The sequence below is a fragment of the Phyllobates terribilis genome, unplaced genomic scaffold (assembly GCF_046119375.1).
Source record: "Phyllobates terribilis strain yellow unplaced genomic scaffold, ASM4611937v1 Scaffold_2__4_contigs__length_985480577, whole genome shotgun sequence".
NCBI classification, from domain to species: Eukaryota; Metazoa; Chordata; class Amphibia; order Anura; family Dendrobatidae; genus Phyllobates; species Phyllobates terribilis.
Window position 1 is genome coordinate 187,527,459 of NW_027362762.1, and position 23,882 is coordinate 187,551,340.

Here is a 23,882-nt window from a genome sequence, read left to right on the forward strand (position 1 = left end):
GCTGCTCCCATCTTTAGACATTAAGCACCTACTCACAGTACATGTGATAACTTGCTGATTGGTGGAGATCTGACCCCTTGCCTATTTCTCTTCCGCAGCCTTTTATACTTTTCCTGTTCATACTCATGAATCTCTCTTGTTTAGTCCCAAAAACAGAGCTGCCTGCCCCTGTGGCCCCAGTAGAGCCTGCCGCTAATACTAAGGCTCCAGGTATTATTGGTTTCGAAACTTTATCTTTTTAATAGTTTGCAGTGTTGACTAACATTCACCCGCAGATGTAAGAAAGTAGCATGCAAATTGCCATAAATCTGTGTCATGGCATATACAGATGGAGGACATGATTTTTGTGCCTCACCTCTACTTGTTGCAAAAACCGCAGTAAATTGAGTATGATTTAGCCTTGTGATCTGCAGCGGTCACATTTGTATGTACCCTAATTGTCACTTTTAATGACTGTTTTAGGCACTTTCCCCCATTTAGTGGATCAGGCCTGTTTAGTGCATGCTGGTTAAACCGCTACTGCTATTCATAGCTGATCTGTTAGATTCCCTTGTAATTTAGTTATAATTGTAGTGCATGGCGCTAGGGTTATTACCATGTGTAAATGAATAAACTCTGCCTTCAGAGACCCAGCCCCCACCAGCTGAAATTCCAGCACTGCCAACCTCTGATGCCACGGCTCCAGGTATCATGTGCTTTCATTTTTGTACAGAAGTAAAATGTCAGATGTATTTAATTGCTCTCAATGTGTGGTGTGCTTCTATTTCTTTATTTTCTCAGTTATGTTTTAGCATATAAAGGTGTCCATTGGTTATTTTATATTTTTGACCTAGCCTATTTTACTTTTTGTGTAGTAGTTTACTATATATGTATGTGTATATGTGTATGTGTAATATATATGTCAATTATGCCAAATGGTGAGCAGTATTCAATGAAAAACTAATTAAAGCGCTGAATTGCTATTTTTTTTGTTCATTTTGCTTGGCAAAGTGGCACAATGATTCCCTCCAGCTTGTCACACACAACATAAGCTCTTGTATAGCCCCATTGCCGGAAAACTAAAACTCAATATATGGCATCTTAAAAACAAATTAAGTACACTGGAAAAAATAATGTATAATTATTTAATTTCATAAATTTGATATCACCATAATCGTATTGACTTGCAGGAAACAAAAAATTGGTGAGTGACACTTTCTATGCACATCATAGTGAGTATTTGTTAGTGAGTAGCGTACACTATAAAACATGTTTAAAAAAAAAATGGCAGCATTGCTGTTTTTTTTTTATATTTCTCCACATAAAGAGAACCCATATATTCCAAAATGGTGTCATTGTCATATGCAGCTCATCCTGGGAAAAAACCCTCATGGCTATATCAACAGCAAAATGCATTAAGGCTCTTGCAACAATACAGAAACCAAAAAAAGTCTGTTCATAAAGTAGTCCTTTCATTATGATCACAGGCAGGATTAATGTCTGCATATAGATATCATGGGGTCACAGTAGACTAGTCACAGGTCAGACCATGCATAGAACACTTTTCCATAGAAGTCAATGGAAATCTGACCATTGCTGTCTAAACAGAGAGCCGTACATACAGTCTACTAAATGTTTAGCTCTTGTCTGAGGTTATTGCTGCCGATCCTGAAGCTCCAGGTATCAATTGCAGTATATGGATATATAACTTTTTCTGTCATGACACAAGCTCACAAGTCTCTTTACTCTAAGCTCCAGCTTCCCAGTCTATAAACACTGATGCTCCCATTTGGGTTTCTGAAGCCCTGGGTTATGATTGCTTAGTATTTGAAGTCGCAGCCTTGTAGCTGTTCTTGGACAGAGGAGACGTGCATTAAAGTTGTCAGTAATCTGTATGTGTATATTTGGTTTAGCCTCAAAAGACAAGCTTCCGTCACCGGAGGTCCCAAAAGTCCCTGCTGCCGACTCTAAAGCTCAAGGTACTGATACATCAGATGGCTCAGGGGCAAGGCTGTTAATGTACTATTAAGTGGACACGTAAATAAGCTGATTTATTTGTTTTAGCGCGAAAGAGAAAGTCTAAATCTGGTGTCCCTAAAGTTTCTGTTGCTGAATCTAAAGCATCAGGTATCATGGCTGCACGACTCTGCATGTCGTCTCGATTGCAGGGAGTTAAATAAGTAATGCCTCGGTTCTTTCTGAACATGCATGAAGAAATACAAAAGCAAAACAATATATACATTAATGTCAGCCAAGCATGTCGTGCTGACCTTTTACCTGTGGAATGAATGTGTTGTTGCTGTTGATTTTGTGATATTTGAGTTTGTCATTTAGTCAGTGCGATGTAACTCCAGAACTACAGGTTGGGATATACTTTGGCCTTGTGGTTGAACGACTTCAGTAGCATGCAGCTGTTTACAGATGTCTTAAAAGGGTTGTCCAGGTATACTCTACTGCCTGTTTTAATGCTGGAAAACAACCGGCAGCCACGGTGGCTGAGACAATCATCAGAGTGTCAGCTTGGGTCTTCTGACTACTGTTTACACGTAATCACTGAACGCCTATTTGTCTTATTCCACGTAATGTAATTACACTTGTGTTTATTTAGCTCCTAAATTGGAGACCCCTTCTCCTGTGGTCCCTGCAGAATCCACTGTAAAACCCAAAGCACCAGGTACTTTGTGCATGCTTTGGTAGATAATGCCGGTATTACACCCAGGTATTGTCTTTTCTCAACAGTTAAATGTCTTAGTCAGTAGTTTACGTTAGATAGAGAGAGACATAGAGAGAGAGAGAGAGCTAGGATAGATCTATCTATGTACTCTAAATATACTTATGTTTACTTAGCTCCTAAATTAGAGACCCCTCCTACTGTGATCCCCGCAGACTCCACTGGACACAGAGTAGCAGGTATTTTATGACTTCAATGACCTCTCTAACACATGACGCTCTTATTAATTTGCTCTTAAGCACTTTGGTTCAACCGTGCCTATTGGGCACCAACATTGTAACCACGCAGCCGGAGGGTGGATCGACCTTTGTCTCACTGTGTGAGAATATCTATTTTTGCTTTAGCTCCAGAAAGCAAAACTGTTTCTGAGACTCCTGCAGTGCCTGCGGTGGAGGCCAAAGCGCCAGTTGCGGTGGAGGCCAAAGCGCCAGGTACTGTGTGCAATGTGAACAATGGATTCAATAGCATGCAACAGTTTAAAGGGGTTGTAAAGGCATACTCTAGTGATGAGCGAGTATGTTTTGTTAACCCTTTCGCCGAGTATGCTCGGACGAGCACCGAGTATCTTCAGCGTACTCAGTGATATGTTTGAATCACTCCCGTGTTCATGATTTGCGACTGTTTGACAGCTTTATTACATGTGAGGAATGTGTAAGAAATAGACATTCCTCACATGCATTAAAGCTGTCAAACAGTCGCTAATCATGCACACGGGAGTGATTCAAACATAACACCGAGCAGCTGTAACTGCTCGGTGCTCAACCGAGCATACCCGGCGAAAGGGTTAACAAAACATACTGGCTCATCACTAGCATACTCTCCTTAAGATCAGGCAGCTGCTGAGCCAATGATCAGACACACAGAATGTCAGTCTGAGTCTTCCAACTACTGTCCATTGATCACTGTACGCCTATTTGTCTTATTAATAGGGTATCATGCATGGGTCCTATTGTAATAATGGGACTTGTCCAGGATACTCACTGGATGTCATACAGTTACCTTAACTACCGTCCTGTACAGGCTGCCGAATCATCTCTAGGCCAAATATCAGATTGCGCTGAAGAGTATCTGTGTAGCCCAGGCACTATAGTGCCACTGTCTCAACTTCTTTTCCAGTCAATATATTATGTTCCTGACATTGCTTAAATTGTCCTAGATTTTGGTGCCATTTAGCTTCCCTACCTGAATGTTTGAGCTTTAGACTTTATAACAGCTCAGCTGCAGTTGATTGACAGGTGATGGCGAGAGTAGTATACTCGTGGCTGAGCCTGACTAGTCTAGTATCCTTCTGTGGTCCCCGGCTGGATCTTTAACGCCAGGGTGTTTAAGAGAAAAATGTACTGGACTGCAATCGTGCAGCTATGTTCTGATTCATGCTGCACGTGGTATGGGCAGCATGATTCGGGTGAGGGGGTTCCCTTTGAAAGTAATCTTGTCACCAGGTTTTTATCACATAACCTGAGAGCAGTATAATGTAGATAGAGACTCTAGCTCTATTAAACACTTGGGTCATTTTAAATTTGAACAGCGAATAGATAAGACAAGCGGGTGTGTGAGTACAGGCAGAGGGTGGTGCGATACTGCCGTGTAGTTCATGGGTCTTACTATCATGCAAGTCTGAAGAGTTGTCTGCTCCTCATTCCTGCTTGTGTTCTGGGCTTTTTTTGTCTGTGTTTTATGGAGAAGTTGTTTTACTGAATGTCAGTCTGAGTCTTCCACCTACTGTCCTCTGATAATCACTGAACACCTATTTGTGCAGAATACAACAATCTAATTACACTTGTGTTTATTTAGCTCCTAAATTGGAGACCCCTTCTTCTGTGGTCCCTGCAGAATCCTCTGTAAACCCCAAAGCACCAGGTACTTTGAGTGCATGAATACATAGATAATGGCCGTCTGAGTCTCTAGTCTTGTCTTGGCAGTGAATTGCCTATATGTCAGTAGTTTTGCGGTTTCTATCATGTATATTCTATGTTTTCTAAATCTACTTGTTTATTTAGCTCCTAAATTAGAGATCCCTCCTACTGTGATCCCACTGAAGTCCACTGCTGAATTAAAAGCACCAGGTATTTTATAGCTTCAATGATTTCTCTAGCAGACGACCCTTTCATTAATTTGCTAAGTAGCTCTTGGGTATTGTAGTTAAGCCATGCCCCATTAGGCACAACCTGTGTAACCACACAACCCCAGGGTGGATCAGCCTTTGTGTCAATGAGTGAGGATATTTATTTTTGCCTTAGCTCCAGAAAACAAAACTGTTCCTGAGAGTCCTCCAGTGCCTGCGGTGGAGGCCAAAGCTCCAGGTATTGTATGAAAAGTAGCATGAACCCTCCAGTCCTGTGTTCCCAATTTCCTATTGCACAATAGTCACTCATAATTGTATGACCTTAACTCTTAGTAACAGGTACTAATCACAACTTCACACTTTGTGTAGCATCAATCCTAGGCCTCGTTCAGATGGATGTATTTTTGGTCAGTGTTGTCTAACTACACAGCAAACGGCATGCTGACCAATATTAGTCTGTGCACAACAGTCTTCCACACGCCCAGTGGTTAGTTTTGGAAAAAAAAAGCGCAGCATGCTCTTGTCTGCTCCGTCTTATGGAGCAGGCTAGGGCATTTAAGAAATGGCAACTCCAACCATTACATGGAGCTGCACAAGGAGCCAGCCTGCAGTCTGCTGACAGGACTGGCCTGAAACAATGGCCTTCTGAACCAAGCCTTTCAGTGACACCTGCCCAACTTTTCCAGCAGTCTCTGCATTTTGTTGTTTTGTTTTTAAGCTTCAAAGACACAGTCTCCTCAGACTGATGCCCTATCAGTGCCTGTGGCTTTTGTTGAAAAATCAGGTATTGGGCATACTAAAATCTCCAGCATTATTTGAATGTGTATGGAAGAGTTTCCAGATCCATGACACTGCTGTCCTATCGGTGTGCTGTCTGTGTGTGCCACAGTCCACACTCATTCTAGCCAATGGTCTGCGTGGACAAAAATCAGATCATGCACTTTTCTGCTCCGATTTTATGACCCTTAATAAGCTAAGCTAGTCACTTCCACAGTTTGAAAATTGTGAAGATTTGGGACAAAACCTTCCCTAGTGGTATTTGTACTTCTCCTTGTTTAGTCTATTATTGTTTGATCTTACATGATACTCATGAATCTTTCTGGTTCAGTTCCAAAAGCAGAGCTGCCGGCCCCTGTGGCTCCAGCAGAGCCTGCCGTGGACACTACGGCTCCAGGTATTATTGCTTGCCTTAACCTGAGTTGTATCTTGGTAAAGTTTGCAGTGTTGACTAACATTTAGGCTGTGTGCCCACGATGCGTTTTTTAAGCGTTCACGCAGCGACAAAAACGCTGCAGAAACGCTTAAAAAACGCATGGTAGAAGGCCTGCCATGTTTCCCAATGACAATCCGCATGTGCTGTGCACATGCTGTGGAAATTTCCGTGCGGATTATCATTGCGGAAAAAAAACGCAGCACTACCAATTATTTTGCGGAAGCTCTGCGTTTTCGCCGCCATTGACTTGCATTGGATCGCATGGATTACGCATCACTGTATATGTAGATGCGGAATCCACGCCTTCCAATGTGCGGATGGTACCCGGGTGTGGAGGAGAGGAGACTCTCCTCCGGACCCGGGTACCATAGAAACTGTAAAAAAAAGAATAAAATAAAAAATAAATATTATATTTACCTTCTGATGGCCCCTGCTGCGCTCGTCCTCCCTTGCCGGCAGATCGCGGTGGACTGAAGGACCTGCGCTGATGTCAGTCATGTGACGGGTCACACGATGCTGACGTCAGCAGGTCCTTCAGTGTACCGCGAGCTGCCGGCAGCCAGGACGGAGCGAAGCAAGACTGCGGGGGTCATCGGAAGGTAAGTATAGATTTATTTTTTAACATTCTTTTACGGTCACACTATATAAATCAATGCAGTTTGCATGGATTTATATAGTGTGACCAAGTTTACAAGCACTTTCCAAGTGATGCTAAAATCGCTTGGAAAAGCGCTTGACAACCCGCATGTGAAGAACGCTTCACATCCGCTTGTCCCTGGCAGGAAAAATGCATGTACAATCCGCATGCGTTTTTTCTGCCAGGGAGATGCAGAAACGCTCAGGAAAAATCCGGAGCATTTCTGCATCATGTGCACATAGCCTTATTCTCAGTATATTGTTAGTAGCTTTTAAAATGTTTTTCCTCTGAAGCACCGCACAGTATATTGTAACAAAAGCTGTTTTCTATTAGCTGTACAAACCCGTGGTGATGCTAGGGGAGAGGACCTGCTGCCTCTATGCATAGAACATCTGGTGGATTTGGTAACATGTAGGATGTCTGACTTTTTTTCTGGTGTTAGCACTGTAACAGATTTTACACATGCATATTCAGCTGAGACAAGGGGACCTGACAGAGAAAAAACACTTTAAAAGTCACTGGGGATTGAGCCGCCCGGGAGACTAGTCAGAAAGGCCGGTCCCTGGCGGCTTTTTCTTGCCCGCCCGCCCCCCTTGACTGACTGGTCTCTTTGTGTGTGTATAGGGAGAGACTGGTTAGCTATTGGCTGTGGGTGGAGAGAAGCCACATGGAATGATCTTTCCAACTAGTCCCCCATGTGGCTCGGTCCTTCGCAGCTTTTAAATAGTTTTTCCTCTGAAGCACCACAGGGTTTCATGGTGGACCATACTTGGCTGAAATCATGCATGCAGTTTCCTTTTCCTTTATGTGTATGAGGAGGTTAGGTAACTCCAATCGTATGTGAAAGGTCAGTTTTTGTGTCTTACAAGTTACTACAAATTTCAGATACAGAATACATGGTATTAAAGTGAAGAAAAAAAAACTTGCACCCCTTGACAGTGTCCATATTAGGTGGTCGATTGGTGCCCTTTTTGAGTAAGGATATTTATTTTTGCCTTAGCTCCAGAAAACAAAACTGCTCCTGAGACTTCTGCTGTGGAGGCCAAAACCCCAGGTATTGTGTGGTAGAAATAACATGGCTCTATTCAGTGTCGTGTAACATCACAACCTATTTGGCAATATGTCCTCTCCATAATAGTACAGCTATACATGAAGGGGATTGTGCTGATTCTCCCCCGACATCTGCTATTTGGAGAGGTACCTGAGATAAGCCTGGTCCAGAACTACCTGCCAGTTACTTACTCCCTCCTCCTTATTGAGAACCCATTCATGTGGCTGTGGGGGAGGATCCATGTTAGAAGGAATAGCTGTTGGACAATGAGCTAAGCAAGCACTTGACTACCTTGTCATTCTACTTGCTATATGTAGCTTTTTTTTTTTTTTTTTAGAGTTTTGCTTATGAACTTTACTTTTTTAGTTCCCAAAACAGAGTTGCCCGCCCCTGCGGCTCCAGTAGAGCCTGCTGCTAATACGAAGGCTCCAGGTATTATTGCTGCCTTAGTTTTCAAATTCAAGCCATATGCAGTGCTGGCTACCACATATTTTATGTACCTTGTGATAAAGCCTGTTTGTTAGCTGTACGAATCCATCCTAATTGGAGGACCCATCTGCACCATGCACATAACTGTGGAAGCAACCGCCCATCAAGTGCATGTGCGACATCACCCTAATGTTATGTTCTCTGTGAAAATTGGCTAATATTATCACATCTCCCACTCCCTGTATTTAATAAGCATGCCTATCCAGCTGACTAAGGAAGTGGGGTTTCTGTGTTGTGTGAATGGTCAGCTTAGATCTCTTAAAGGGAATCTGTGACCACACTTGACCCATCTAAACTATTAATATGGGCATACAGGTTATAGATTGCTGAGGAGAGAGATGCCTCATTGTTGAGAAATCATCTTTTATCACTTTATGTAAATGACCTTTTCCAGGCTCTGGGGAGGACGCTGTCTGGAAGATAATTCTGCCTCCTGAGTGAGGATATTTATTTTTGCTTTAGCTACAGAAAACAAAACTGTTCCTGAGCGTCCTCCAGTGCCTGCTGTGGAGGCCAAAGCACCAGGTATTTTGTGAAAAATAGCACAGACCATTTCATTCTGTGACTTTTTAGCAACTTGCCTTCATGTTTGCCCCAAACGTGTATTAGTCAGATAACTCTTAAGTCGGTAGAAGCAGGCAGTCACTGATCAGATTGGATGGTAAGAAGGGATATTGGATTTCAACATAGCTATTCCTTATTTTATGACAAGAAAGAACCGTAACTTATTTCCCTATCTGGGTGAAACGCATACATGCTGTGTGCATGAAGGTGGGTGTGGGGATAGGAAAGTGAGCTGTCAGCTAAGCGACTGTTCTGCAAACAGCCCTCTAAAGTGCCTGCCCAACTTTAATGAAGAGACACAATGGGAAAATTCTTCAAAATATTTCTGTCAGGAAAATTGACTCAACACGTTAAAAATCCACACATTTTTGCTCCAATTTTGGTCAGCTCTGCCAAAATAGGCAGAGCTGTGGAATTAGATTGGGTGTGGTTCCACCCGACTCAAATGCATCAAAAGTGTCGGCAGTTCTCATTCAAGAAATGTTCATCCAGTCAGAGTAACTGTAGTAACTGACTAAAGTAACATTTCTGGCGAGGGGCACGGCATGCCTTTAATTGGTGTGCCCCTCCTTAATGAGTTTGGTGCATCTTATTCCTGCACGCTCCTCATTACTTCAGTTCTACCTTTGTGTGTCCTTGCGTTAGTCTTAAAGCGAAACCCAACCCTTCCCACTTACCAGCAGTCCCAACACCATTTGTATTTATATTTTGGGGTGTGGATCAGCTCCATAGACTGATCAGACTGAGTCAGTGCCTGTTGCTGTAGAAAAGAAATTGGATATTGTGCATACTGTAACTTCCAAAATTAGGTGAACAGTTTACAGATGTTGTGTAGAGGAGACCCTTGACACTGCCGTCCGGTCAAATAGCTCTTGCATTGATGTGTCCTCAGACACACATTACCCCTCTGGGAAATGAGCGACTTCTCTATTAGAAACTAAATTATTCCCATTATTCTCAGAATCTAGCGGCCACAGTTGGCGTGATGGACGCATTGTAAAGAGTATATTTTAGCCTTAAACATAAATGACTTATGACCAGTCTGTAGTGTAGTGGTTCGGTATCAATGTTTGAGGTTACAACATAATTGTGGAGATTGGAACCACAAAACCTCCCTGGTGGTTTAATTTGCTTGATAGTCAATCTGTAAGGCTGCGTGTCCACTATGCTTTTTTTAAGCGTTTCCGCAGTGGCAATTCCACTGCAGAAACACTTAAAAAACGCTTGGTAGAAGGTCTGTCATGGTCCCCAATGATAATCCGCATGTGCTGTGCACATGCTGCGGAAATTTCTGCTGCGGATTATCATTGCGGAAAAATACAGAGCAATACCAATTACTTTGCGGAATCGCGGCTTTTTCACAGCCATTGACTTGCATTGGAACGCATGGAATCCGCACCACTGGATCTGTAGATGCTTATACCATGCGGTTCAGTGTGCGGATGGTACCCGGGTTTGGAGAAGAGGAGAATCTCCTCCGGACCCGCGTACCATATAGTACCTGTAAAAAAAAAAAAAAGAAGAAATATACATTATACTTGCCTTCTGATGGCCCTTGGTGTTCTTAGCGATCCGTCCTGGCTTGCCGGCAACTCGCGATGGTCTAAAAAGGACCTGCCATGACATCATTTAGTCATGGCAGGTCCTTTCAGTCCACCGCGAGCTGCCGGCAAGCCAAGACGGATCGGATAAGGACACCGGGGGCCATCAGAAGGTAAGTATAATGTTTATTTTTTACAGTCCCACTATATAAATCCATGCCGGTTGCATGGATTTATATAGTGTGACTAAGTTGTCAAGCACTTTCCAAGTGATGCTAAAATCGCTTGGAAAAGCGCTTGATAACCCGCATGCGGAAATGCATGTAAAGAACGCTTCACATCCGCATGTCCCTGGCAGGGAAAACGCATGTACAATCCACATGCTTTTTTTCTGCCAGGGAGATGCAGATATGCTCAGGAAAAATCCAGAGCATTTTTGCATCGTGGGCACACAGCCTTAAATATGTTTTTTTATTTATGGTCTTACTTTCTTGATGATCATAAATCTTTCTGGTTCAGTTCCAAAAGCAAAGCTGCCGGCCCCTGTGGCTCCAGCAGAGCCTGCCGTGGACCCTTGGACTCCTGGTATTATTGCTTGTCTTAACCAAGGTTGTATTTTGGAACAGTTTGCAGTGTTGACTAACATTTATTCTCAGAATTTTGTTATAAAGCCTGTAAAGCTTTGTAATAATGCTTTACAAACTCATTCTAATGGTACAGGACCCGTTCACTCTCCTGACATTAGTATTTTTATTTAATTCTGCATGCAAAAACAACTATCAATGCTAAGGCATCCTTAGATTATGCCACATCCCTATAATTTGACATGATCTTTTGTTTCCTTAAAAAGATTAAAGATTTTTTGTTGTTTAAGCAAACTTCTGTCCCCAGTCGCAGTTTCTTTAAAAAAAGAAAAGAACCCCCCCCCCCCACCTGGGTCTGGCTTCCCTCCTAAACTGCGCCAGTGGGGGTTCTGAAACCCAAAAATCTTTAACGGTGTCAGAAGTATCGAATTATCCAATAGTGGCATATCCCTCTCGCTCCTCTCCCATCCAACACTAGTAAGCAAGTATGTCCAACTAATCCAGGCTTCAGACTGTGTGCCCACGATGTGTTTTTTAAGCGTTTCCGCAGCAGCTATAACGCTGCAGAAACGCTTAAAAAACGCTTGGTAGAAGGCCTGCCATGTTCCCCAATGATAATCCGCATGTGCTATGCAGATGCTGTGGAAATTTCCGCTGCGGGTTATCATTGCGGAAAAAAAACGCAGCACTACGAATTATTTTGCGGAAGTGCTGCGGTTTCGCCGCCATTGACTTGCATTGGAACGCGTGTAATCCGCATCACTGCATCTGCACATGTGCATTCCATGCGTTTCAATGTGCAGATGGTACCCGGGTCTGGAGAAGAGGAGACTCTCCTCCGGACCCGGGTACCATAGGACCTGTAAAAAAAAAAAAAAGAATAAAATAAATATTATACTTACCTTCTGATGGCCCCCGGTGTCTTTGTCTTGGCTTGCGGGCAGATCACGGTGGACTGAAGGACCTGCGCTGACGTCATTTAGTCATGTGACGGGTCACGCGACGCTGACGTCGGCAGGTCCTTCAGTATACCGCGAGCTGCTGGCAAGTCGAGAAGCATCGAATAAAGACACCGGGGGACATCAGAAAGTAAGTATAGAATTATTTTTTACCATTCTTTACTGTCACTGTATATAAATCCATGCCGTTTGCATGGATTTATATAGTGTGACCAAGTTGTCAAGCACTTTCCAAGTGATGCTAAAAGCGCTTGACAACCCGCATGCGGAAATGCATGTTTAGAAGTCTTCACATACGCTTGTCCCTGGCAGGAAAAATACATGTACAATCCGCATGCATTTTTTCTGCCAGGGAGATGCAGAAACGCTCAAGAAAAAATCCGGAGCATTTCTGCATCATGGGCACATAGCCTCAATGTGTTTGAGCAATATAGGGTTCGGACTGGTATTTTGCAATGTCCATATATGGCCCACGATGACCAGACTGACTGTAGATCTCCCAACTCGAACTTGCAGCCTTGTGTGTCTTGGAAGCTGAAAATTCAGGTCCAAAGACCCGCGGTCAGTCCACGCATTGAAATCCGCCCTTCTGAACCTGGCTGAAGTCATAAACTTTAATTTTATGTGAATAGTCAGTTTAAAATATGTTGGCCCTTACATGAAATTTTGAAATATTACTGAAAAAATTGCAGCCCCCAGATCGTGTTTACGGAGGGGAGGGGGTTGTTTGGCCTTTGTTCCACTGAGTGAGGATACTTATTTTTGCCTTAGCTCCAGAAAACAAAACTGCTCCTGAGAGTCCTCCAGTGCCTGCGGTGGAGGCCAAAACTCCAGGTATTGTGTGGAAAATAGCATGGACCATTGAGTCGTGTGACATTTTAGCATCTTGCCTTAATATTTGCCTATGACTTGCACATGAAAGTCAGGCTACACAATGTAAACCCGACAGTAAAGTGCTTGTCCAACGCTTGGTGTGCTTGTGTAGCACCAATCATAAAGGAACCACTGCCTCACTTTCCCAGGAGTCACCGCACTATTTTGTTTTTCTTTTGGGTTAGCTCCAAAGACACAGCTTCCCCAGACTGATGCCCCCACTGTGCCTGTAGCTGTTGATAAAAAATCAGGTATCGTACATAGAAGTTTTGTACTGTTGAGACTCACGACACTGCACCCCTATGAGATGAGTTGTGGATTAATTATTCTTTAAGGTGTTGTGCAGTCTAGCGTCACTCCATGTGACAGCAGATCGCCAAATCGTGACAGTGTGCGATGTGCACATTGTCACTATTCCCAGTGTGAGTGGGAGGTCATGTGCTGACTAGTCTCATACAGCTTCCTGTTTATAGAAGCGAATAGAGAGAAATGCAAAAGTCTAGTCTGTGCATGACTGCAAGTATTCAACTCTTAAATGCGGTTTCATCAATGTCAACTCCTATAAGGACGTACAGGGGAATCGTGACACAGTGCATATCACACACTCACAATTTGGCAGTCTGCAGAGGCTGCAGACTTTGCTGCTTAGTCCTTCAAGAGATTGTCCGGTCTAACTTCCTGTTTATTAATGTGTCTTTAAGAGTTTTAGTATTTGACAAAAGCCACTCTTTCAATTGAAACTTAATCATTTTAATTTTTCAAAATGTTAGTAATTTCCAATAAAATCTGAAAACTTAGGTGTAGAGCTTGGCATATTTTTTTGGGCCATGATTGTCAGTATAAAAGCCGAGCTAATAAGTAAGCTATAGTATGATAAAGAGGACATGTCGGTAGTGTGCTCTTTTTTTTTTTTTTTTTTTTTTAATAACGTCTAGGTTTACCAGTTACTTGTTGATTTGCGGAACTTATAACCACAAAATATTCTCTAGTGACATTAATTTCATATCCCAGAGTCAATCCAATTACATAGTTACATAGGTTGAAAAAAGACCTAGGTCCATCAAGTTCAACCTTTCTTCACAAATTCTGAATTTTTTTTCACTAAATTATAGCTATTTGTGCTGAGGAAAGCGTCTTGTTTTTTTTTTTTTTCTGATTGTACTTTCTTAATACTCGTGAATCTTTCTGGTTCAGTTCCAAAAGCAGAGCTGCCGACCCCTGTGGCTCCAGCAGAGCCTGCCGTGGACACTAGGACTCCAGGTATTATTGCTTGCCTTAACAAGGCTTATATTTTGGAACAGTTTGCAGTGTTGCCTAACATTTATTGTCAGTATTTTGTAATAGTCTCTAAAGCTTTGTAATAAAGCTGTACAAGACCTGTCTGCTCTCCTGACATTATTTTTATTTATTTACATTTTGCATACAAAAGCAACTAAAAATGCTGGGGCATCCTTACAGTATGTGTGCCATATCCCTATAATCTGACGTTATCTTTTGTTTCCTATAAAGATTGAACTTTTTTTTTTTTTTCTTAAAAAGAAACCCCCCCTCCTCCACACACCTGGGTCTGGCTTCCCTCCCAAACTGCGCCAGTGGGGGTTCTGAAACCCAAAAATCTTTTTTTTTTTTTTTTTTTTTTAACCGGGTCAAAATATAGAAGTATCTAATAGTGGCATATCCTTCTCGCTCCTCTACCATGCAATACTAGTAAGCATTTATGTCCAACTAATCCAGTGCAGGCTTAAATGTCTTTGAACAATGTAGGGTTCAGATTGGCATTTTGCAACGTCCATATACGGACCACAATGACCAGACTGACCGTGGATCTCCCATCCCTAATTTAAAGCCTTATGTGTCTAGGAAGGTGTAAATTCAGGTCCAAAGACCCCCGGACAGCTTGGGCATTGTGGTCCACATTCGGACTTTGAAATCCGCCCTTCTGAACTTGGTCGAAGGTGTAAAATTTACTTTTATGTGAATAGTCAGTTTAAAAAATGTTGGCCCTTACATGAAATTTTGAAATATTACTGAAAAAATTGCAGCCCCCAGATCGTGTTTACAGAGGGGAGGGGGTTGTTTGGCCTTTGTTCCACTGAGTGAGGATACTTATTTTTGCCTTAGCTCCAGAAAACAAAACTGCTCCTGAGAGTCCTCCAGTGCCTGCGGTGGAGGCCAAAACTCCAGGTATTGTGTGGAAAATAGCATGGACCATTGAGTCGTGTGACGTTTTAGCATCTTGCCTTAATATTTGCCTATGACTTGCACATGAAAGTCAGGCTACACAATGTAAACCCGACAGTAAAGTGCTTGTCCAACGCTTGGTGTGCTTGTGTAGCACCAATCATAAAGGAACCACTGCCTCACTTTCCCAGGAGTCACCGCACTATTTTGTTTTTCTTTTGGGTTAGCTCCAAAGACACAGCTTCCCCAGACTGATGCCCCCACTGTGCCTGTAGCTGTTGATAAAAAATCAGGTATCGTACATAGAAGTTTTGTACTGTTGAGACTCACGACACTGCACCCCTATGAGATGAGTTGTGGATTAATTATTCTTTAAGGTGTTTTGCAGTCTAGCGTCACTCCATGTGACAGCAGATCGCCAAATCGTGACAGTGTGCAAGATGTGCACACTATCATGATTCCCAGTGTGAGTGGGAGGTCATGTGCTGACTAGTCTCATACAGCTTCCTGTTTATAGAAGCGAATAGAGAGAAATGCAAAAGTCTAGTCTGTGCATGACTGCAAGTATTCAACTCTTAAATGCGGTGTCATCAATGTCAACTCATATAAGGACGTACAGGGGAATCGTGACACAGTGCATATCACACACTCACAATTTGGCAGTCTGCAGAGGCTGCAGACTTTGCTTCTTAGTCCTTCAAGCAATTGTCCAGTCTAACTGCCTGTTTATTAATGTCTTTTATGAGTTTTAGTATTTTGGTAAAAGCCACTCTTTCAGTTGAAACTTAATCTCATTTTTCAAAATGTTAGTAATTGCCAATAAAATCTGAAAATGTAGGTGTGGAGCTTGTCATTTTTTTTTTTTGGGGGGGGGGGGCAAGATTGTCAGTATAAAAGCAGAGCTAACAAATAAGCTATAGTATGATAAAGAGGACATGTCGGTAGTGTGGTGGTTTATTAATGACGTCTAGGTTTACCAGTCATACTTTGTTGTTTTGTGGAGATTATAACTAGTGATGCGCGAACATGCTCGGGTACAGGGTTATCCGAGCACGCTCGAGTCCTAACCTAGTATCTTCGGTGTTCTCGCAAAATATGTTTGCGTCGCTGCAGCTGCATGATTCGCAGCTGTTTGACAGCCAGGACACATGCAGGAATTGCCTGACAAACAGCCAACCCCTGTATGTTTGTGGCAGGCTAACAGCTGCGAGACATGCAGCGGCGGCTACGCGAACATGTTTTCTGAACATGCCGAAGATACTTAGTTAGGACTCAAGCACGTTCGCATCATTAATTATAACCATAAAATATTCTCTGATGTTAATTTCAACTGCCAGAGTCAATCTAATTACATAGTTACATAGGTTGAAAAAAGACCTAGGTCCATCAAGTTCAACCATTCTTCACCAATTCTGAATTCTTTGTCACTAAATTATCTATAACTTAAAATGCCATTTGTGCTGATGAAAGCATCCTGGTTTGTTTTTGTTTTGGTTTTTTTCTACTTGTACTTTCTTGATACTCATGAATCTCTTGTTTAGTTGCAAAGGCCGAGCTGCCGGCCCCTGTGGCTCCAGTAGAGTCTGCCGGAAAGACTAAGGCTCCAGGTATTATTGCTTGCCTTAACCAAGCTTATATTTTCGGACACTTTACAGTGTTGCCTAACATTTCTCAGTATTTTGTAATAAAACCTTTGTTGGTTGCACAGATTTGGCTTAATGCTAGACCTGTCATCTCCATGCATTTAACACTGGGTGAAAGTTGCTGCCAACAGATGCATGCGGGGCATATCCCCATAAAGTTCCCAGAGATATAAGTGTATCCCTCTCCCTACACTAGTAAAAATATAAATCCAGATGATCCAAACCTAAATGTACGAGGAACTTGGGGCACTCTCTTATATGAAATGTTAAGTTTTATGTTCTAGAAGTCACCTCGAATGCATTTTGTCTTAAACTCGAATTAGGGTGTTTAGCTTTAAAGACAAAGCTACAGTTGTGCTCAAAAGTTTACATATCCCGGCAGAATTTTTCCTTTCTTGGCCTTGCTTCAGAGATAACAAAAAACTTTTTCCCCACTCATGGTTATTGGTTGGGTGAAGCCATTTATTGTCAAACTACTGTGTTTTCTCTTCTTAAATCTTAATGACAACCAAAAACATCCAAATGACCCTGATCAAAAGTTCACATACCCCAGTTCTTAATACCATGTGTTGCCCCCTCTAAAATCAATGACAGCTTGAAGTCTTTTGTGGTAGTTGTGGATGAGGTGCTTTATTTTTTTCAGATGGTAAAGCTGCCCATTCTTCTTGGCAAAAAGCCTCCAGTTCCTGTAAATTCCTGGGCTGTCTGGCATGAGCTGCCCGCTTTAGATCACCCCAGAGTGGCTCAATGATATTGAGGTCAGGAGACTGAGATGGCCACTCCAGAACCTTCACTTTGTTCTTCTTTAGCCAATGACAGGTTGACTTGGCCTTGTGTTTTGGATCGTTGTTATGTTGGAACGACCAAGTACGTCCCATGCGCAGCTTCCGGCCTGATGAGTGCAAATTTGCCTCCAGTATTTGCTGATAATGTGCTGCATTCATCTTTCCTTCAACTTTTACCACGTTTCCTGTGCCTTTGTAGCTCACATATCCCCAAAACGTCAGCGATCCACCTCGTGCTTTACTGTAGGAATGGTGTTCCTTTCATCATAGGCCTTGTTGACCTCTCTCCAAATGTAACGTTTATGGTTGTGGCCAAAAAGTTAAATTTTGGTCTTCTCACTTCAAATTACCTTGTTCCAGAAGATTTGAGGCTTGTCTCTGTGCTGTTTGGCGAGATACTTTGTGGCATTTGCACAGTAATGACTTTCTTCTGGCGACTCACCGCTAGTTTTCAAAGAGTCCTGAATTTCAGCTGATGTTCTTTGTGGGTTTTTCTTTGCACCCTGAACAATTTTCTTGGCAGTTATGGCCGAAATTTTTGTTGGTCTACCTGACTGTGGTTTGGTTTTTACAGAGCTCCTGATTTTCCATTTGTTAATCACCGTTTGAACGCTGTTGACTGGCATTATCAATTCCTTGGATATTTTTTTGTATCCCATTCCTGTTATACAGTTCAACTACCTGTTCCCGTAGATCCGTTGACAATTCTTTTGCTTTCCCCATGACTCACAATCCAGAAACGTCAGTGGCTGGAAGAAAGATCCAAGAGTCTGTCTGGATCCCAGAAATTCACTCAGCTTTTATGCATACACACTAATTACAAGCAAACAGGTCACGGGTGAGGATGTCCCCTTTAGTAGCCAATCAAACACATTTGTGTCAAATTCTGTGCATGTTATCAGGCCAAAATCACCAGGGTATGTGAACTTTTGATCAGGGTCATTTGGATGTTCTTCGTTGTCATTAAGATTTAAAAAGAGAAAACACAGTAGTTTGACAATAAATGGCTTCACCCAACCAATAACCATGAGTGGAGAAAAAGTTTTTTTATTATCAGTAATATTCTCTGAAACAAGGCCAAGAAAGGAAACATTCTGCCCGGGTATGTAAACTTTTGAGCACAGCTTTACCTGAGTGATGACTATGGCTTTTTAATATATTTTTACACTCTGTACTGTATGGATGTGTGGGTTTTGAAGGTCATGGAGACTGCATCCTCAATTTTCCCAGTTAGCATAGTTCATTTTGTCATCTAGAGTCAATATATTATACATGGCTTTTCTTTTTTACTCTTTACACTGATGAATCTTTCTGGTTTAGTTCCAAAGACTGAGCTGCCTGCCCCTGTGGCTCCTGTAGAGCCTGCCGCTAATACTAAGGCTCCAGGTATTATTGCTTGCCTAAATTGGTATTTATTTATTTATTTTTTATTGCAGTGTATAACATTTTTTAATAAATATATTGTTATAAACCCTGTTTTAGCTGTACAAACCCTATTCTAATCATAGTAGCATATTCCCCCTCCCGATACTTTAGCTAAATACATAAGCTGTAATCTGAGCTTGAATGTTTATGGTGAAGACAGGAAAGTCTGTCTTGCGTGAATGGTTCACTTACATGTCTTGGAAGGTGTTTGAGATTAGTCTGGAAAAGGAAAAATATACATTAATAAAGCCTAAAGAGAAAAAAACTGCCTCTAGAAGATGTGCATAACCTGGGGAAAGATCAGCTTGTGTTTCATTGTGACTGAGGATATGTATTTTTGCCTTGGCTCCAGATAACAAAACTGCTCCAGAGATCCCTGCTGCACCTGCTGTGGAGGCCAAAGCTCCAGGTATTGTGTGCAGTGTGTCATGCGCCATTCAGTCTTTTACGACTTTGACAGTGTTTGGCCCAAGACTTGTGCATGAAGATTATGTAACTCACAAATAAAAACCTATGGCCATTGCCACTCCCATAATAGTGTACCACAGCTTCACGCTTCAAATTGTCTGTGTGTAGCACCAACTTTTATAGAGTCACTGACTTGGTCGCCCTTCTTTGTTCCAAGCACATACTCCGAGCAAGATAAAGCAGGATAAAATTGACCATGCACATTAGTGTTTAAAGAGAACCTGTCGCATGATTTTGAACGTGACGAAAAGACATTGATGTAATGGCACTGTAATATAGCATAAGTTCATATCATTGGTGAAGAAATCCACTTTGTTGCTTTTAATCACCTTTGAAGTTTTCTGCTAAGTAGATCTCAGTGCACTGGTGCAGGACTGTACACGGGGTCATCTCTTCCTTGTCTGTGATTCCTCGGCCCCTCCGCCTGCCTCTGGTCTGTGAATGATGGGTCACTGCTTTTTCAGTCACCTGCCTCCTATGTATAAAATCTTCTCTTCAAACAGAGGAGGCACAGACAGGGAGGAGAAGACCCCGTGTACAGTCCGGCCCCTGTGCACCGAAGTCTTATTAGCAGAAAACCTCAAATGGTGATTAAAGAACAACATCAAAGCGGATTTCTTCACCAAAGGTATCAATTTAGTCAGTGTTACATCGTCATTACAGCCATGTCTTTTCTGTACATTACAAAATCGTGCTGAAAGGTTTTTTAATTTCAGAACACCCATGTTTCATATTTAGAAGGCACGGATTATACAACTAGTCGTCAGTTGGACTTTTTATCTGGTTGTGTATCTTTATGCAATCCACACTTCTAAATATATTTGTTAAACCTCAACTTTGTATAAATAACAGGTATTTTTCATAAAAAGGTTAAGTAATATTGATCTTGTCTTGCCAAATTTTCATATTTGTCTCCTTTCTTGTTTTTCCTTGTGGTTATGATTCTCCTCTTAGTGTGCCTTTCTGGTTCTCTGGTTTTAAAAGCTGATGCTGTAGTTGATAGAGCTCTAGGCCATCCTGATGTGGGAATTCCCTCTGCTATGCTTGCTCCTAACCTGAACTGTTTTATGCATAGTTTGTATGCTGCAGATGTAGTAGATGCTCCCCTTATTGATGTTTCTGGAGAGACCTCAGTTCAAATTTTAAGACCCCATAGCTTGGTAGAAACCATACCTGAGAAATTATATCTACGTATTGGTAATATTCCTACAGATTTCTTTTCTGAAAATATAAATACTGATACCAATTGGGAGCCGGAGGCCCCAGCTGCCCGCTCTGGGGAGCCGGAGGCCCCAGCTGCCCGCTCTGGGGAGCCGGAGGCCCCAGCTGCCCGCTCTGGGGAGCCGGAGGCCCCAGCTGCCCGCTCTGGGGAGCCGGAGGCCCCAGCTGCCCGCTCTGGGGAGCCGGAGGCCCCAGCTGCCCGCTCAACAGTAATGGAAGTCAATTCACTGAAGAAGAGCAAAGCTGTTCATGCGGTAGATGATCCCACTGCAGTGTTGCATGATGTGACCTTGTCAGTTTCCTTTGATAATGTAGAGTCTTTTTTGCTTCATGCGGTTCCAACAACAGAAAATGCTGTTGCCTCTAAGGAGCTGTCTCCATTGGAAGATGTGACTCCTGTATTCAAAGCCGTTCCTGAGGGGGCGCTCACAGAGGAGGGTGGAAACCCAGCCGCCATACCTCAGGAGGCTTTGAATGGTTTGCAATTTGGGCATGGTACTGAGAGATCAACAATTGAAATAACTTTTCATGAAACATTAGATGTGGAAAAAAGCAAGGAATCTGAGGGAATAATAGTGGATAAAAACGTACCCACTGAAGTAATGTTGCCTGAGATGTGCGAGGATTTTAATGAATCTATTTCCTTTATTCAAAAGCACTTTGAGCATGTCGATAATGCCAAACCACTCCCATATATCCCTCTCACTGAGGAACGTGTATGTGATAGTACATCCCGTGAGCCGAAGCATGTTGGCTCTTCAGTTCCTATGCCTGCTAATGTTAGATCCCTCGATTCTTCTATAGAAGAATCTGCTCAGCCTGACTCGCTTATGACTACGTATGCCACGTCTGCTTCTGCTACCCTAGATAACGGCAATGACTTGACCATTTCTAAAGACCTTTTATTTTCTGCTGCTCCTAATCTCCATTCTTCTCCCATTCTTTTAGCTTATAAAGTCGAGAAAGTGTCTCAGGTTTCTCCTCCAGAGCTAAATATTCCATGTCCTGCAAAAGAGCTAACCCCCCCTCCTGTTGTGGCTTCTGTGGAATCTGTGCCTTCTGTACTTCTTCCTTCTGTTTCTCCATCTCTTGTCTCTAAAACAAAAACGCCCAACTTGCCTACTGCACTTGTTCCGGTTGCTGTCGAAGAGGATGAATTGCCACCTCTGATCCCTCCAGAGGTTACCACTAAGGAAGCAGTGTACCAGCCTGTCATGGTGGACCTAATTTCCCCTAAACCACCTGTGGCTGCTCCTGTCAATGAGCCACTTCTGAAGAACGACAAGGGTATCTTTGTGTTTAATCTCACTTTGCAGTGCATGATTTTCAAGCTTTTGTTTGACCTTGAAACTATTAAAGGGGCTGGGCCAAGTATGGAAGTTATCCCCTGTCCATAGTATAGGGGATAAACTTCCGATCACTGTAGAGCCCACCTCATCCCCCCCATGAATAGGAGATAACTTCCAAACTTGGTACAATCCCTTTAACACAACTAACCTTTAAGATGTATACAATGAGAAGTTTTTTGTACTGCGATAAATGGGTGGTTTTCTTTGCATTTATATTTGGGTAAGGGTAAATCCATCTAGGCTCATAGTTATATCATTAGATAATATATTTTCACGTCTGCATCATGTGAGTAAAATTATAACATAGTTTGCAATCTCCATTTAATCTATACTGGAAGGAAAACCACTTTTATCATTTAGATGCCTAACTTCATTAAAACCTAGATGTTTTTGCATTTTTTTTGTATGTTACTTTCTGGTGTGTTTGGAAAGCATAGTGTTGCTCTAAAGTGTTAACTTTGAGGGGGTGTCATGGTGAACAGAATGGTGTGGTTATCCGAGAGTTTATATAATTTAACTAGCTGCAGGAAACGTAATAAAATAAGAACATAAGACATCAGTCCCCTTCAGTCCCCTTTTATCTAGCTTTTGTCCAGCTCTGATGCTCTAGTGGGGTTCATTGTGATCTTCATTTTCATGTAGTAGGGGTGTTCTTCAACAGTGCTCCTCAACTCCAGTCCTAAAGGTCCACCAGCTGATCGTGCTCAAGATTTCCTTAATATTGCACAGGTCATAATTCCATCACCTGGACTATACTAAGAAAATCCTGAAAACACTATCTGTTGGTGGGCCTGAAAACTGAAGTTGAGGAGCAATGTTCCACCACATGGGATCTCAGAGGCTAAGTGGCTACTGTGATTATAGTATATTACTTCAGGAAAATAGACTAGTGGTGAGCATCGGCACTGTAGTCGTATGGGTAATTTATTATTTTTTAACATTTCCTCCAGCTAGCTTCATTTCTCGGTGTCAGACACATTTTAAAGCTGTATCTATGGATTGTGATTAAGTAGTCTAACACTAGCCATATTGGAAAGTTTGTGCGCTGCAGTGTTTCACTTTCACAAGAGGTGAATATAGAAGTGATGAACGATCTAAGAGCTCAGTATTCATAAATGGTACTGGAAATTAACTGTTCAGCTCAAGGCTATGAAAAGCCTGATATTCATTTTATTACGGTTGGGTACATTGAGGGTTTCTCTCCAAATGGCGAGTTTACATTCAATGTTTGTTCCTAGCTAAGTCGTGCACATGTGTCCCGTATTGGTTTGTATAACGACCGCATGTAGTTTACACATTTTGTTTGATCTTCCCTTTTGATATGTAGGTTTTTTACAGCACAGAGGCCTGGCTTCCATTGTTACTCCTTGTATTGCCATAAACCTAAATGTGTACATTTGTTTGACAGGGTCAGGGACAGAATCTGACAGTGATGATTCTCCTCCAGAGCTAGAACAGGATTCCACACAAACCTCTACACAGCAGGCACAGGTAAGGTTACAGTGCTGTACATTTCCTTTGCCATCTGCTAACTTTCAGCATGTATGTTGGGCATTATACGCTTATATATGAACAGTTACCACAATGTTTTATTAACAGCTGGCGGCAGCAGCAGAAATAGACGAGGAACCCGTCAGCAAAGCAAAACAGAGCAGGAGTGAAAAGAAAGCAAGAAAGGTATTGCATCCTTTATTATCACAAGTTATTAAAACTACTGCAGCTCTGAATAGATTATTCCCAAAATCTCATTAAGCCAAACATAATGTTTTCCTTGCTTCTTAGGCTATGTGCCCACGAAACAGAAATGCTCTGGATTTTTCCTGAGCGTTTCTGCATCTCCCTGGCAGAAAACACACATGCGGATTTTACATGCTTTTTTTCTGCCAGGTAGACGCGTTTGTGAAGCGTTTTTGCATACATTTCTGCATGCGGGTTATCAAGCGCTTTTCCAAGCGATTTTAGCATCACTTGGAAAAGTGCTTGACAACTTGGTCACACTATATAAATCCATGCAACCGGCATGGACTTATGTAGTGTGAGCAAGTTACAATGCTGCAAATGCAGCATCAATAGTGTAAAAAAAACATCATACTCACCTTCAGATGGCCCCCGGTGTCCTCAGCG

General features: G+C 42.3%; 1 protein-coding gene across 4 annotated transcripts in view; it reads left to right on the forward strand.

The window, feature by feature from the left end:
• The window catches only part of NACA (nascent polypeptide associated complex subunit alpha), a 34,585-nt gene that overhangs the window by 5,833 nt on the left and 4,870 nt on the right, over positions 1-23,882 (forward strand). The window contains exons 4-29 of one of the 4 annotated variants that reach the window (XM_073663428.1): positions 145-210; positions 626-685; positions 1,893-1,958; positions 2,044-2,106; positions 2,588-2,653; positions 2,827-2,889; positions 3,055-3,141; positions 4,505-4,570; positions 4,711-4,776; positions 4,951-5,013; positions 5,884-5,949; positions 7,626-7,679; positions 8,043-8,108; positions 8,628-8,690; positions 10,790-10,879; positions 12,585-12,647; positions 12,872-12,937; positions 13,881-13,946; positions 14,808-14,870; positions 15,095-15,160; positions 16,409-16,474; positions 18,616-18,681; positions 19,073-19,129; positions 21,358-21,696; positions 23,167-23,249; positions 23,358-23,435. In XM_073663428.1, the coding sequence (XP_073519529.1) occupies positions 145-210; positions 626-685; positions 1,893-1,958; positions 2,044-2,106; positions 2,588-2,653; positions 2,827-2,889; positions 3,055-3,141; positions 4,505-4,570; positions 4,711-4,776; positions 4,951-5,013; positions 5,884-5,949; positions 7,626-7,679; positions 8,043-8,108; positions 8,628-8,690; positions 10,790-10,879; positions 12,585-12,647; positions 12,872-12,937; positions 13,881-13,946; positions 14,808-14,870; positions 15,095-15,160; positions 16,409-16,474; positions 18,616-18,681; positions 19,073-19,129; positions 21,358-21,696; positions 23,167-23,249; positions 23,358-23,435 (2,018 nt within the window). The remainder of the gene's footprint in view (positions 1-144; positions 211-625; positions 686-1,892; positions 1,959-2,043; positions 2,107-2,587; positions 2,654-2,826; positions 2,890-3,054; positions 3,142-4,504; positions 4,571-4,710; positions 4,777-4,950; positions 5,014-5,883; positions 5,950-7,625; positions 7,680-8,042; positions 8,109-8,627; positions 8,691-10,789; positions 10,880-12,584; positions 12,648-12,871; positions 12,938-13,880; positions 13,947-14,807; positions 14,871-15,094; positions 15,161-16,408; positions 16,475-18,615; positions 18,682-19,072; positions 19,130-21,357; positions 21,697-23,166; positions 23,250-23,357; positions 23,436-23,882) is intronic. The other 3 variants (XM_073663435.1, XM_073663440.1, XM_073663446.1) reach the window with 3 other exon arrangements.